This window comes from Hippichthys cyanospilos, chromosome 15 (assembly GCF_059441005.1).
Source record: "Hippichthys cyanospilos isolate Australia breed blue-spotted pipefish chromosome 15, RoL_Hcya_1.0, whole genome shotgun sequence".
In the NCBI taxonomy this organism is placed as follows: Eukaryota; Metazoa; Chordata; class Actinopteri; order Syngnathiformes; family Syngnathidae; genus Hippichthys; species Hippichthys cyanospilos.
The window spans coordinates 18,861,836-18,875,398 of record NC_142383.1 but is presented as its reverse complement, the minus strand read 5'-3'; the positions used below and the strand labels follow the sequence as shown (position 1 = coordinate 18,875,398).

General features: G+C 48.2%; 1 protein-coding gene across 2 annotated transcripts; it reads left to right on the top strand.

Moving 5' to 3' along the window:
- The first annotated feature begins 531 nt into the window (after positions 1–531).
- On the top strand, positions 532–13,524 carry camk2b2 (calcium/calmodulin-dependent protein kinase (CaM kinase) II beta 2). Of its 2 annotated transcripts, none has more exons than XM_088434295.1 (20): positions 532–707; positions 1,679–1,773; positions 2,622–2,681; positions 3,223–3,277; positions 3,458–3,523; positions 4,527–4,599; positions 4,749–4,851; positions 5,539–5,622; positions 5,712–5,806; positions 5,869–5,991; positions 6,057–6,140; positions 6,202–6,244; positions 7,251–7,307; positions 8,204–8,238; positions 9,606–9,683; positions 9,951–9,999; positions 10,287–10,362; positions 10,744–10,838; positions 11,245–11,481; positions 11,606–13,524. In XM_088434295.1, the coding sequence occupies exons 1-19, from the start codon at positions 643–645 to the stop codon at positions 11,478–11,480; spliced, it is 1,572 nt and encodes a 523-aa protein (XP_088290421.1). In that variant the 5' UTR covers positions 532–642; the 3' UTR covers position 11,481; positions 11,606–13,524. The 2 variants fall into 2 exon arrangements, with proteins under 2 accessions (XP_088290421.1, XP_088290420.1); XM_088434294.1 differs by having other exon boundaries at positions 11,245–11,496.
- The last annotated feature ends 39 nt before the right edge of the window (positions 13,525–13,563 follow it).

Here is a 13,563-nt window from a genome sequence, read left to right as displayed (position 1 = left end):
TATAAGTGCGTGTGTTGTTTTAAGGTCAACTCCTATTTCGGACGAAAGCAAAAAGACATAAATGCCACATAGAAAGTACCCGACATGCATTAGCGTCAGTTTATGGACAACATTACAGGCTGTTATTATGCTAAATGCTAAAGTGAGGGTCTCTTCGCATGTATGTTAAACGAATAACAGTAGCTGTCGTTTTTATTCATTTGACACCTCCCGGTTTCCTGTAGTCTGTTAATGGTGGTTTAAAAACGACGGAATTTTGTCACGCGTTACTTGAAAAAGCGAAGAGTAAAACAAAGTAAAGCGTATAAAGAAGTTACCCGCTAATGGGACTAATTAAAGAGACGCCACCTTGTGGCGTGGCGCCGTACTACCATCATCATGCCCGATAAGCAGGAGTTTGTTTCTTCTTCGGGGACGGGGTCAATTTAAGACTTGTCGTTTGCTGTTTTAGTCCTCCCCCAGTCCTCTTTTTGCCCCCTGGATGCGCGTGCCAGTTTGCGTGAGCGCGCACACGTTTTTGGGAGAGCGCCGGTGGGCGGAGTCTCGCTGTCCTCAAGTCTTCCCCTCAGTCCGCTGCGGCTGTCCTCCTTCACTCGAGTCCCATTCGGAACCGGAGCCAGAAGCTCAACGCCCCTCGGGACCATGGCCACCACCGCCACGTGCACGCGCTTCACCGACGAGTACCAACTGTACGAGGAGCTGGGCAAGTACGTGCACGCGCTTTGCCCCTTTTTTTTTTCTTGCCTGCTGGTTGGATTCCTCGAACATAAACAATTCGGGACTTTTTTTTTTCATGGTACGCACGTGGACGCGTTTGTGTGTTTTTTGATGACGCGCGTGCGCACTTTGGCCCGGAAAAAGTGAACGTCAGGTTGTGCGTGGGCAGGTGTGGGACCTCGCAGGAACACGTGCGTTGTCCCCCGTCTTTTCGTTTGTCTGCGCCCTCGGTTTTCGCTGCGTGTTGGGGGCCGATTTCCGCCTTTGATTGTCTTTGCGGGGACCTCTTCAATATGGCTTTTGTATATATATGGCAAAAACAATCCTCATATTGTTTATTGGATATATTATTGGTGTTCACTCTATCAAAAGACTTTATATAGTGCTTATCGAGCGTCGAGTAATGTTTATGAAAATCCATGGATGGAAATTCTGGGATTTTCTATGAATTGATTCAGCCTTAAGTCAACGTCATTGTCCGCTATATACATTTTTTAATCTCGTGACAGGGGGGTATCGGATGAAGCCAAACGTCAGCTCTGTTGTCCGCTCGATATGCTGATTATGAGTATTTGATGAAATAATTTGTCCCTTAAGTGTACTCGAGACAAATTGTTTAAAATCCGATCGTGGTCAGTAGGGTTTTTTTTAATCACCGCTTCAACTCAAGCATCAATTTTGTTGTCCGTGACATCAAAATCCTGATTTTGGCGATCGGGGAATATTCCATTCATTGCTTCAATACGGCCTGAAAAAAAACAAAACAAAAAAAAACTATGCCGTGATTGGAGAGGATTCGATTCATCGTTTCAACGCAAGGTGTAAAAATGAAAAAAGCGGTTTTGTCGGGAACCAGTTTTTTTCCCCCACCCGTCAATCGGTAAGCGGCGCCGCGTCCCGGGCGGCCATTTTGACAAGGCCAAACGCTGAGGCGGCATCCTGTCCCGTTTTGCGGCGCCAGGGGAGCCTTCTCGGTGGTGCGGCGCTGCGTCAAAGTCTGCTCGGCCCAGGAGTACGCCGCCAAGATCATCAACACCAAGAAGCTGTCGGCCAGAGGTGAGACCCCCGCGCCGCGCCCGACCCGCCTTGAAATTTGGAGCCGGGCTCGGGATTTGTAACCGCGCTCGGGGCTCCGGATCGGCCGGGCGAGTCGGCCAATTTTAAAGTGGAATTTCGCGACGGGGTTTTCGGGCCGAGGTCGGGCTTCCCGATTGGGCTTAAAGCAAGAATCGGGCTTTTAAATTAGCGTTAGGATGTCAAGTTAGGGTTTCAAATAATGTTAGGGTTCTAAAACAGGCTTTCCGATGGAGGTTTAAAGGGTTTTGACCAAGGATTAGGGTTTCGGGGCGAGACTGAGCTTTTAAGTTTTAAAAAAAAGGGCTTCAACACATCCAAGCTTGAAGTTAAGGTCTCAAGCCGTAATCAGCTTTTCTACGTGGGGTTTCGAGCCCAAGCGGGCCTATAGACAAGCGTTCAAAGTAGGGTATCAAGGCAAGATTGGAGTCTCGGGCTGGGTTTTGAGCTGGCGTCTTCAGGACAAGACTTGGTTTTCAGGTCAAGGTTTCCAACAGGGTCTAGAGTTTCCGGACCGGAATGGGATTCTAAGAAGGAGTAGCGTTTGAAGCCAAGCGTCCGCTTTGATTTGTCGTGGGCACGCGCACGCAAAAGCAAGTCTTGCGGGGCAAGGGGGGGGGGTCAAAGGTCACGGGTTGGGATGTCGGCACGGCTGTGGATCGCAGGCGTTCCTTGGGGATTCCCCTCAACTTGCTTCCTTCTCGCGCCGGCTTCCTCGCGGCCTTCTTCTCGTCGTTTCCTTGGCGGCGGGCGTGATGATGATGATGATGATGATGATGATGAAGGTGATGATGATGATGATGTGTGTGTGCGTGCGTGCGTGCGCGCAGATCAGCACAAGTTGGAGCGCGAGGCCCGCATCTGCCGCCTGCTCAAGCATCCCAACATCGGTCAGAAGTCCATTGCTTTGCGTGTCTTTCTTCACGTGTGCTTGCGTTGCTGTGTGTACGCGCGTTACTGTTCCTGTGGCCCTGTGTGTGTATGTCAGTCGGCTACACTTTTTTTTTTTCCTCCCATTTATTGGAAGCGCATGTTTCATGGTGAGCCACTGTTGTGTGTTATTGGAAAAGTGTGTCAATGTGTGTGGTATTGTATGTGTGTTTTTTAGTACGCATGTGTGTTTCACTGCTTGCTACAGGTGTGTGTTTAATGTGTGTTACTGTGTTTTTGTGCCCGTGTGTGTTTCTATGTTTCGTGCGTGTGTGTTGCTATTTTGAGGGCATGCATGTTGTTTGTGCGCTACTGTTGTGTATTATTGAGCATGTTTGCCTTTGTGCTTTTTAGTGTGGATTTTACTGTGTGCAACAATGTGTGTGCTATTGGGCATGTGTCTGTGTGTTGCCGTGTTTTGTGTGTGATTTGTGTATGTCAGTGTTTTTTTTTTTTAAACAGTTTTCGTGTTGTGTTTTTTTGTTTTTGTTCCTGCGGCAGTGCGTCTCCATGACAGCATCTCGGAGGAGGGCTTCCACTACCTCATTTTTGATCTGTGAGTTCCTTCCCTCGAATCCCCCCCCCTCCCCGATCCGCGCGTTGCCGCTTTAGCGCACACTCCCCCGCAGCACCGGAGTCAGTCGCCATGGCAACACGGCCCCGACGTTGGGGTTTCCCCCTCGGCGGGGCATCCCCCTCCGCTTGCTCTCTATGTGTGTGTGTGTTTTGGATTCAGGGTGACAGGGGGCGAGCTCTTTGAGGACATCGTGGCGAGGGAGTACTACAGTGAGACGGATGCCAGGTAACCCCCCCCCCCCCCCCCAAAAAAAAAAAAAAATCCCTCCCCTCAAACACAAACAAGCACATGCACAGAAATGTGTGGCGCCTCTGCAGCTTTTCTACAAAAAATGATGGCGGTGGAGGAGGACTTCCCCGCCTTCCCGCCTAGACATGAAGACAGATAGGCCCCGCCCACACAGCACTCAAATCAATTTGACCGCTTGTGCGTTGGCGAGCCAGCCAGCGAGAAAAAAAAAACGCATAAACATCTGCGGCAAGATGATTGACAGCTGCTGGAGCAGACTTATTAAAAATGCCACATGTTAATACTGTTCCAACAGGGGGCGCTTTGTTGGAGTTCTCCAAAATATAAGTTGCACACATTTGCCTTCTACATTCCTTTTTACATTTACAATTGCCATAATATCAAAAAAAAGCAAACAATAAAAAGAACATGAAAGACAAAAGGCGCAAGCAAAAAAAGAAGCACACAATAAAAAAAGACGCAAGCAAGAAAAAAGAAGCAAACAACAAAAAGCACAAAGGAAAAAAGAAGCACACACACATAGTGCACAGGGACCTCGAGGTGCGTCCGCCTCATTCCCTGGTCCTCCGGTTGCGTGTCGGCGTGCCGTATGCCTTTCTTTGCCGTTCGCCTCTTGATGCGATCCCAGCGCCGCAACGGCAACAAGAGCATGGCGATGAAGGCGCAAAGTCAAAATGCGCACAAAAAAGCCACGTGCGTACAAACACATCCGCGCAAAGACTAATACGCAGAGGGAAAGCGCACTCAAAGACACACCACAGGAAAAGATGCGTACAAACGACAAAAATAGTGTAAGCGAACGCAACACTGAACACGTCTCAAAACGAATAACGTCCTCTCAAAAATGCACATTTATGAAATCCATAAATTATATCGCTAGTTTTAGCTCAGCAAAAGTAAGTACATTGCAGTGAAATAAAGGCATGTCCCTCGCATGACTAACCCGCTGCCCCCCCCCCCCCCCGCTGTCCGCATGCAGCCATTGCATCCAGCAGATCCTGGAGGCGGTGCTTCACTGCCATCAGATGGGCGTGGTCCACCGGGACCTCAAGGTGAACCTCCCCCCCTCGCCATATTTGGCGCGGCCGTGCATTTTTCGCGTCTATCGTTTTTAAAGCCGACCGATTTGTCGCGCGAAAGCGAAGACGGCGACCGCTCAGACGTTTGACCCCATAACCTTTGTGTGCATCGGATGGCGTAGCCCGAGAATCTTCTGCTGGCCAGCAAGTGCAAGAACGCGGCGGTGAAGCTGGCCGACTTCGGGCTCGCCATCGAGGTCCAAGGGGAGCAGCAGGCCTGGTTCGGTACGTCGGCGCGGTTTTCCCCACGGCGGTTGGCCCGAGCTTCGAAATCCGAATGCTCACGCGAGTCGAGCATACTTACCGTACATTTTGCGTCATTTGAAACGTGCAAAGTTCTTTTGAATATATCGCATCGTTATTATAGAGCGGGGGTGTCAAACGGAGGAAAAACAATTCCCGAGTGGGCCGGACCAATCAAATCATGCTGTGTATTTATACAACTGGAAAACAACTTCATATTTATTTTTTTTAATACTTTCCAAAATAGTACAAGCGCAACATTGACATTGCCGTTCATCCTAAAATATTTACAATTTTTCATTTATTGAAAAAAAAAAATAGACAAAAATCATCTCGCGGGCCCATTTTAGAAGCATTTGTGGGCCAGAACCGACCCTTTAACCGTTCATTTCTTCGTGCTTTGTTTTTTGGCGCCGCCTCTGGCCGCTGCTGATATGACATTTCGTAGTGAGGAAGGCAGAGTGTGTGTAAGTTGTGTTTACTTTGTAAGGTTGTCGTCACCGATGACAATATGGGCAAAATGAGTTTGTCGATCCGCCGACTTGCTACCGTGGCTAACACGCTAGCTAATGTTAGCATGTTATATTGCGCCGCCTCGTTTAGCGTTTTGGTTCGTGCCCTCCGCTATATGTTAGCGTACGCAAAGGTTTTGCGCTCGACTTTTTTTAGGCTTCGCGGGCACGCCGGGTTATTTGTCTCCGGAGGTCCTGAGGAAGGAGGCCTACGGGAAGCCGGTGGACATCTGGGCCTGCGGTGAGAGCCGACGCGTCCGTCCGTCCGGCAGGCGCTCGGCTTCGCCGGGCGCCCGCGTCCCGCCCTGACGCGCTCGCGTGTGCGCGCAGGCGTGATCCTCTACATCCTCCTGGTGGGCTACCCGCCCTTCTGGGACGAAGACCAGCACAAACTGTACCAGCAGATCAAAGCGGGAGCCTACGACGTGAGTGGGCGCGCCGGGCCGCCGAGCCCCGGGCCGCGCTGACGCGGGACACGTGCGCGCAGTTCCCGTCCCCCGAGTGGGACACGGTGACGCCCGAGGCCAAGAACCTGATCAACCAGATGCTGACCATCAACCCGGCCAAGAGGATCGCGGCCCAGGAGGCCCTCAGGCACCCGTGGGTCTGCGTACGTACGCCCACCCCGGTCCCCTCTGACGGCCCCTCGGTGACGGGCGCCTCTCCTTCCCGCAGCAACGCTCCACCGTGGCGTCCATGATGCACCGGCAGGAGACGGTGGAATGCCTGAAGAAGTTCAACGCCAGGAGGAAGTTGAAGGTGAGACGCGCGCCGCCCGGCCCGCCTTTGCACCTTCTGACCGCCGCTTCCTGGTCGGCAGGGCGCCATCTTGACCACCATGCTGGTCTCCAGGAACTTCTCGAGTGAGTCACCGTGCGCCTCCTTAGTTCAAAATAGCTTCATCGAAAATATTGATGAATAGGTGTTGCGCTTTCTTTCTATGATAACGCCTGTACGGTATTCTAATTTGAGTCAATTGAAAAGGTGAGGGTCGCCAACAGCGGGCGGGTTGTTGTACTTCTTCCTTTTATCCACCAGAGAGAGATACAGATCGTTTTTCACGCTTTGAACTACCAACTCAGCAATTCTTTCATTTCATAAAAAACATGGAAAAGTGTCAAATGGATCGTTGGAATAAAACCCCCTTTAAGAATTTTTACATTTAATCCTTCGTGTACGAGATTTAGGATAAATAAAATCTGCTTTGAATTTGGACGCTTGTACAGCATTCTCATATGGCGATTTAAAAGGTGGGAGTAGCAAGCAGCTACCGCTAGAGGGAGACAGAGTTTATACTTTACAACGAACCACAATGTAACTAAACTATTCTTTAATGGGGTAAGCAAATAATAAAGGGCGAAATATATCGGTTGAACAAATTATACATTTGCATTAAATCGACTAGATTAAGCACTGATTTGATCCGGTGAATAAGCCAATCCGTCAATTGTTTAATTCAACAAATTCACAGAAAAAGGGAAAATCAAAGCAAAAAATTAGTCTTTATTTGCTGCAGAATCTTTCATTTGTTTTAAATGATGTAAATATGTATGCCTTTCTAAAACTTGTAAAACTATGCACTATAATAATATTTTTTATGACAAAGTACAGATTAATTGAGTAAGTGAATGAGTGGGGGGAATATGAATGAATGTAAAAGAATATTTTTTCAATCTTTTTGACAGCGTAAACCTTAAGTACGCATTCATTTGAACTAATTGCCTTCATTGTTTACAGCACGTCATTAGCAAAATGATTGGCAATGTTTGTGAGTGACTTTTATGATGAAAGCTGGGAGTCGTCTTTGGCGCCCCCCGAAGGCCTGGCGCGCATCTAATCCTGGCTCCCCATTCTCTTGTCCGTTTCCAGTCGGGCGTCAGACCACGGCGCCGGCGTCCGTCGGCGGCGCCGGCATCGTCGAGCAAGGTCCATTCTGCGGGAGGGCTGGCGGCGGCGCCGCCATCTTGCTCGCCGTCGCCCTCTAACGTCTGTTCTTTCCCTATGTGTGCTGCCTGCCGCTGGTGAATTTTGCCACCGTTGCGCTTGCCAAGTAAGCAAGTTATTTATTGGTTGAAATATTATCAGAAGCACTGTGATGCCATAAATGGAATCAATCAAATTTCCAATGGCCACATTCTTGCCCCGTCGTCAGTAATTCTATTTCTTACTTCTTCCTTTCGCGCGACCTTTTCTCCCGCTCGTAATCCTCACTCTTCTCACTCTTCCTGCTCCCTCCATTTTATCCCGCACCGAATGCTTGCTTATGGCTTATTTATTCACTTATGACAAACTTTTGTAAGCAAATGCTGTTTTTGATACTCATTTTTCTTGGAAAAAAAAAATCGTAATCGAACAAATGTACTTTTTTTTTTCCCCTCAATCTTTTTCCAAACCGGCTGAGTATGGTTTTGTCGACAAAGTTTGTTTTTTGTGACTCGGGTCACTCTTCATACGGTCGTGCGGGTAATCCATTAGCGAAGCGCCGCCAAAAGGGCGGCGCTGACCTGCGCGTCGCCGATGCCCCGCGGGCGCCGGCGCCACTATTTGGGATTACGCTGCAAATGACTTCCTGCTGATCCCGGCGCTGATCTGACATCATGTGACCTCTTTCATGTGCGTGCTTATTCGCCGCTTTCATGTGAGCGAGGAGATCAGGGGGGAGGGATTCTTTTTTTTTTTTTTCCCTCTCTTTTCAAGAGCGCCGCCGATGCGCCGGGATGGGACGTGGGCAAGTGGGGTTGCAGTAGGGTGCGCTTAGGTTGGTGGCTGCGCAATGTGCACGCTCCCCGCTGAGGGTGTGCCCTTCTGTCTGTCCGCAGCAGCCAAGAGCCTCCTCAACAAGAAGGCCGACGCCAAGGTAGGACCCCCCCACCCCCCCCCCCCCCACCCCTGCCTTTATCATAGATAACTTTTTTCTTTTTTTTTTTTTTTAGCTCAGCTCTGCTATTTCTCTCATCTTCCGTTCAAAGCAACTTTTGACTCATCAATTTTTTTTCAGACTATGAGGCAAATGAACATTTGGTTTAAAAAAAAAAATAGATGCACCTGATTTTAAGGTGCACCCTCAATAATGAGTTCATTTATTTTGATCAAGTTAAAGCGCTAGAAGTGTGCCTTCTAGTCGGGAAAACACGATAACTATTCTTTTTTTTTTGCTACGTTCGGTACTACAAATGCTAGTCTGTATTAGAGGTCATTAATATTAAGTGGCGATACCATTGATACTTTTGATGCACAACCCCCCCCCAAAAAAATGAATGGAACGGAACTCATATACTCCAATGTAGCAGAATTAGTCTGAAACTCCTGAGTGAGTAGTCACCGATATCAAGCGTCGATACCACTAATACTTTTGCCACAGAACCCCCCCAAAAAGATAGTGACATAATTATAAAGAGACTTCGATACCTTTTGATACCACTTTGCGAAAGCCTGAAAAAAACTCAAATGTTCACCGATACCAAGTGTCGATACCCATCCATATCTCCCCATCCAAACAGTAATGGGATAATACTTACTTTTGAGATGCTGAAATTTCCAGCAGTTTGACAATTATAACTCAAAGGAATCGAAACAAAAAAAAAGTCATTGCGTTATTGTTAAACAATCGATTTAATGGTCGCTCGCCCACAAAGATTTGAATTTGAAGGTGGTTTATTTTTAGCGTGGAGGAATACGATGACACACTTAGCTCCGCCCCCTTGGGAATTCTGCTCCTCTGTTTCATTAACCTTCATCTTCTTTGCTTCTGCTTCTGTCCTCCTTTAACTTCATGGCCCCCATAATGCCCCCCCCCTCCCCCCCAACATTTCTGCGAGTGGTGCTAATCTCAGATTATTTGCGTCCAGATGATTAATCTAACGTTACGTCATCAGCGAATACACGCGCACGCACACACAGGAATGTCCCGCTTTGCTGTGCGAAAGTCACATGACTTCAAGTCACGTTATGCAAATGAGGCCGGTACGTATGGGTTGTTTATAAAGTGAGGCGGCCGACCGCTGTGCATACCGCACTTCTTTCCAGGCTCCAGTCCCGCCATTTGGACTCAAAGTTACATGTGATGTCGCCGACTAGTGGCTTGGCATTGAAACTACAAAAAAAGGCGTTCATGTTTGGAAATGCGCGAGTTGTGCTGTTTTTGGCAACGTTGGCGTGGCTCCAAGTGAGCAATTTAGTCACACGGTACAAGAAGCCATTTTTTTGTGCGTGTGTTTCCTGCAGAGCAGCAGCAGCAGGAACAACAACGCAAACACAGTCAGCAGCACCAAAGTCAGCAACTCGCTGGCGTCCGCCGCGCTGGTACGTAGCAAACATTTCAGCTGCGTTTGGTTTTGTGGGTTCGCTCGCGCCACTTTGACCAGCAGAGCCTTCGCTCTACGCCAAGTGCAAAAAGAAGAAACGATTTCGTCATCAAACTAATAACGGGCCAAGATGGCCGACCGGATAAACGCGCGCACTAAATTTAGGACGATGCGGATTACGCCTGGGCTTTGGCGCCCTCGCCGGCCGAGCGCGCGGCGTTCCAGGAGGCTCTCTTGCCCCGGCTAACGCGTGGCGGCTTTGCAGGAGTCGTCGGACAGCAGCAACGCCACCGGAGAGGATGACGACGTGAAAGGTGACGCCTGCTTGACAAGCGCTAAACTGGCGGCGAACTCATTCAATGCCGGGGACGCCTTTTTTCAAATCCCGCATACTCGCGTGAAAATACGTCCCTGGCGTTGAATGAGTTAACAGTGATGTTGGACTATTTTGGACAGTGCAAAAAAAGATTGCTTCATTTGTTGTTTAAAGTTGTATAAGTATACACTTCTATTGGTCCAGCCCACAAAGAATTGCCTCTTGTCATTGGCTGAAATCCCTGCTGTCTGATTGGCTGTTTTTTTTTTCCCCGCGCTTTGGCAGCTCGCAAGCAGGAGCTGATCAAGATGACGGAGCAGCTCATCGAAGCCGTCAACAACGGCGACTTTGAGGCCTACGCGTGAGTTGGCTGAGGGGGCGGGGCCGGGGAGGGGATTGCGGCGCCATTAGCAAAAAAAAAAAAAAGCATTAACGGGATTGTTGCGCAAATGTATTTGTCCCCGCCAGATTAAGGAGTCATTAGATGTCGCGCGCCTTTCCTCAAAACATCAAAATACTGTATGGCCTTTTTTTTTTTGGTTTTGTTTTGATTTGATTGCGATTGTTGGGTCCACAACTCCATACGGAATCCATGTTTTTTTGTATTCAAAACAATTTTCGATTTAAAACGCTTCGATTGCGTCAGTCTGTTTTGCAACAGAATTACAAAGAGACAGTCTTTTTCTAATTGCAAAGTGAATAAAGTGAATTGCAGCCTTCTTTTATTGATGCGCGCTTGCAGGAAGATTTGCGACCCGGGCCTGACGTCCTTCGAGCCCGAGGGGCTGGGCAACCTGGTGGAGGGGATGGACTTCCACCGCTTCTACTTTGACAACCGTGAGACGCAAACGCACCCGCAACGCACAAAATCGAAACAATCGAACAACAACAATCGCAATCATAGTGAAGGGAACGCTATGCTTTTCTTTTCAGTTTGAGAGCAAAACAATTGGAACATGTAGCAACTTGATATATTTCTTGAAAGGATTTGTCGGTATCAACAAATCAAATACAATGCTGTGATAGGAACTGGACATTTTCTTTTCAAATTAAGAGCAACTGAATTGCAACACGAAGCAACTTTTTTTGACTTTAGTAGCGTTCCCCACGGTATCAGCGCATCAAAACGCATGCCTCGATAGGAACAATACCCCGTCTTTCCAAATTCACTCGTTCACCGCCGATGACGGCTCTTGACGTCAAGGATCGATTTCAGCGAGTAAGTTCAACATACTGCGCCCAGTGCTGTCGAAGAACACCAAGCCCATCCACACCACCATCGTGAACCCGCACGTGCACGTGATGGGCGAGGACGCGGCGTGCGTGGCTTACATCCGCCTGACGCAGTTCGTGGACGCCGCCGGCCGCCCGCGCTCCAGCCAGTCGGAGGAGACGCGCGTGTGGCGCCGCCGCGACGGACGCTGGCACAACGTGCACTTCCACTGCTCCGGGGCCGACGCCGCGCCCCTGCGCCCCTGAGGTACGCGCCCCTGAGGTACGCGCCTTTTCAAACACGCCGCTTTGAAACGACGTGTGCGTTGAAGGACTTTGCGCAAAAGAGTCCACCTGCCGAGACGTGTCCTTTGCGTGTGTGTGCCCCTCAGCGCGGCGTTTGGGCGACGGGGAGCCCACTTCTTCTGCCGAGCGCCCGGCCGGCCCGCGCTGCCCCGCCCGCCCTCCCTCCCTCCCTCGGAGACTTGTTGATGTTTTTACGCCTCTTGGTGGTGCTGTCGTGCGTTGACATACCCGGGTAGACGCCATATTGGATGTGGAAAAAGGGGCGTCATCGTCAGAGCAAGGGTGGCAAACATACGGAGGTAATCCGGCCCGTGAGATGAAAGTGTAATATAAATGATAAAAATGAGGTGACCCCCCCCCCCCAACCGGATTTTTTTCAAGATTAATAGTGATATTGTGCTTATAATATTTTGGACAGTATTAAAAAAAGATTAATGCATCTGAAGATGTTGTTTTAAAGATATATACATATATAGTTTGATTTTATTGGTCCGTCCCACTTGGGAAACGATTTTCCTGCATGCGGCCCGCAAGCTAAAAGCAGTTTGGTCTGGCTGATCGGCTGTTTCCACATCCAATATGGCGGACAGGCCCACATATTGTCATTACGCTGTTTGCAAGCTCTTTTATGACTTCCTGTGACAAGCATGGCTCCTCCCCCTGCACGGCTGCTGTGTCACATTGTTGTCTCCTTTGTGCACGTCCATGCGTGTGTGTGTGTGTGTGTGTGTGCGCGCGCACAAAGTCATGTTTTTGGACCAAGATGCCGCTGAGGTATATTTATTTATTTATTTTTTGCTTCGGACTTTGTAGCTCTTTGTGCGCATGAAGAACGAGCTATGTTGAGGATTCAAGTTAAGAAAAAAAAACACACAAAAAACTGTTACCCACAAGGTTTAGCCTACATTGTATTTTAGAAAAAAAAAAACTATTCCCTCCCTTTTGAATCAAGTCCTAAAGAAGACATATTTTTATTTATTTATTTATTTATTTATTTATTTATTTATTTATTTATACGTAACCATATCAGTTCAAATTACGGCAACAAACTCACTCACTGCCATAGACGGCTATATACGTCAAAAATCAATTTTTACCAGACCGGCAATGATATGTTAAAGAAAAGGTCTGTTTTGGGGAGGCGGTCCTGTGTCGCGCAAGGGAGCCACTGCTCACCCCGCCCCCTCCTGGACCAATAGTGTATCCACAATGTTACCAAGACGACGGGGACGCTAGGTGGTTTCGCATCATTATTCTTGCCCGTCAGCATCGATCAAATATTGGTGGACAATCATCAGTGCAGCTTGATTAAAAACCTTTTTGGTAATGTGTTTCCTTTAAGATGCACTTTATGTCCTTTTTCGTTTTTTTTTTTTTTTTGGAGACTTTCATCAAGCTGCAACCACATTACAAGCACCTGCACAATCTCCAGTAACCCAATGTCAAAACGTTAAAATAATGCTAACGATATCCCGATTCACTCATTCAATCCCAAAGACGTATTTTCACGTGTTTCCACATTCAATCCGAGCTAGTTATGAGTATTTTTCTTTTTTTGGCCAACGCAAGATCTAAAAAACAAAATGGCTGCTGACCTGCATGTTTTCTAGGTTTCTTCTCCATTTAAATGATCAGGGCAGGTTACCGCCCCTTGAGGACCGGATTTGGACACCCTTGATTTAGCTCATGGGAAGCTAAACGAAATTTGGGTTGAATATGGATTATTTGCCCAGGCTGATCAATCTTTCTGCTAATTTTTGTGCCGTGAGATTGACTTTTTCTCCCCTTCATATAATGTGCCTTTTGAGTGCAGGTGGTCATACAGCAATGTTGTTGCAGTTTCTCCATCACCCGAAGAGGGCGCCCATGTCACAAAAATGATTAACAAATGATTAACGTATACTATTATACTGACAGATATGTTGTTTGTGTTATTTATTTACTGTATCACAGTCTCAATAATATCAACCTGTGCATTTCAATCAATAAAGTGTCGATGCGGTGACGTCATGGCTGAGAGGGAAGGCGGGAGACCGGGGTTCGT

Excerpts from the sequence above, each read along its gene's own strand:
- camk2b2 (XM_088434295.1), top strand. The coding sequence starts at position 643 with ATGGCCACCACCGCCACGTGCACGCGCTTCACCGACGAGTACCAACTG. Across the intron at positions 4,600-4,748 it reads TGGTCCACCGGGACCTCAAG|CCCGAGAATCTTCTGCTGGC; the intron begins GTGAACCTCCCC and ends CGGATGGCGTAG. Across the intron at positions 9,684-9,950 it reads CGCTGGCGTCCGCCGCGCTG|GAGTCGTCGGACAGCAGCAA; the intron begins GTACGTAGCAAA and ends GCGGCTTTGCAG.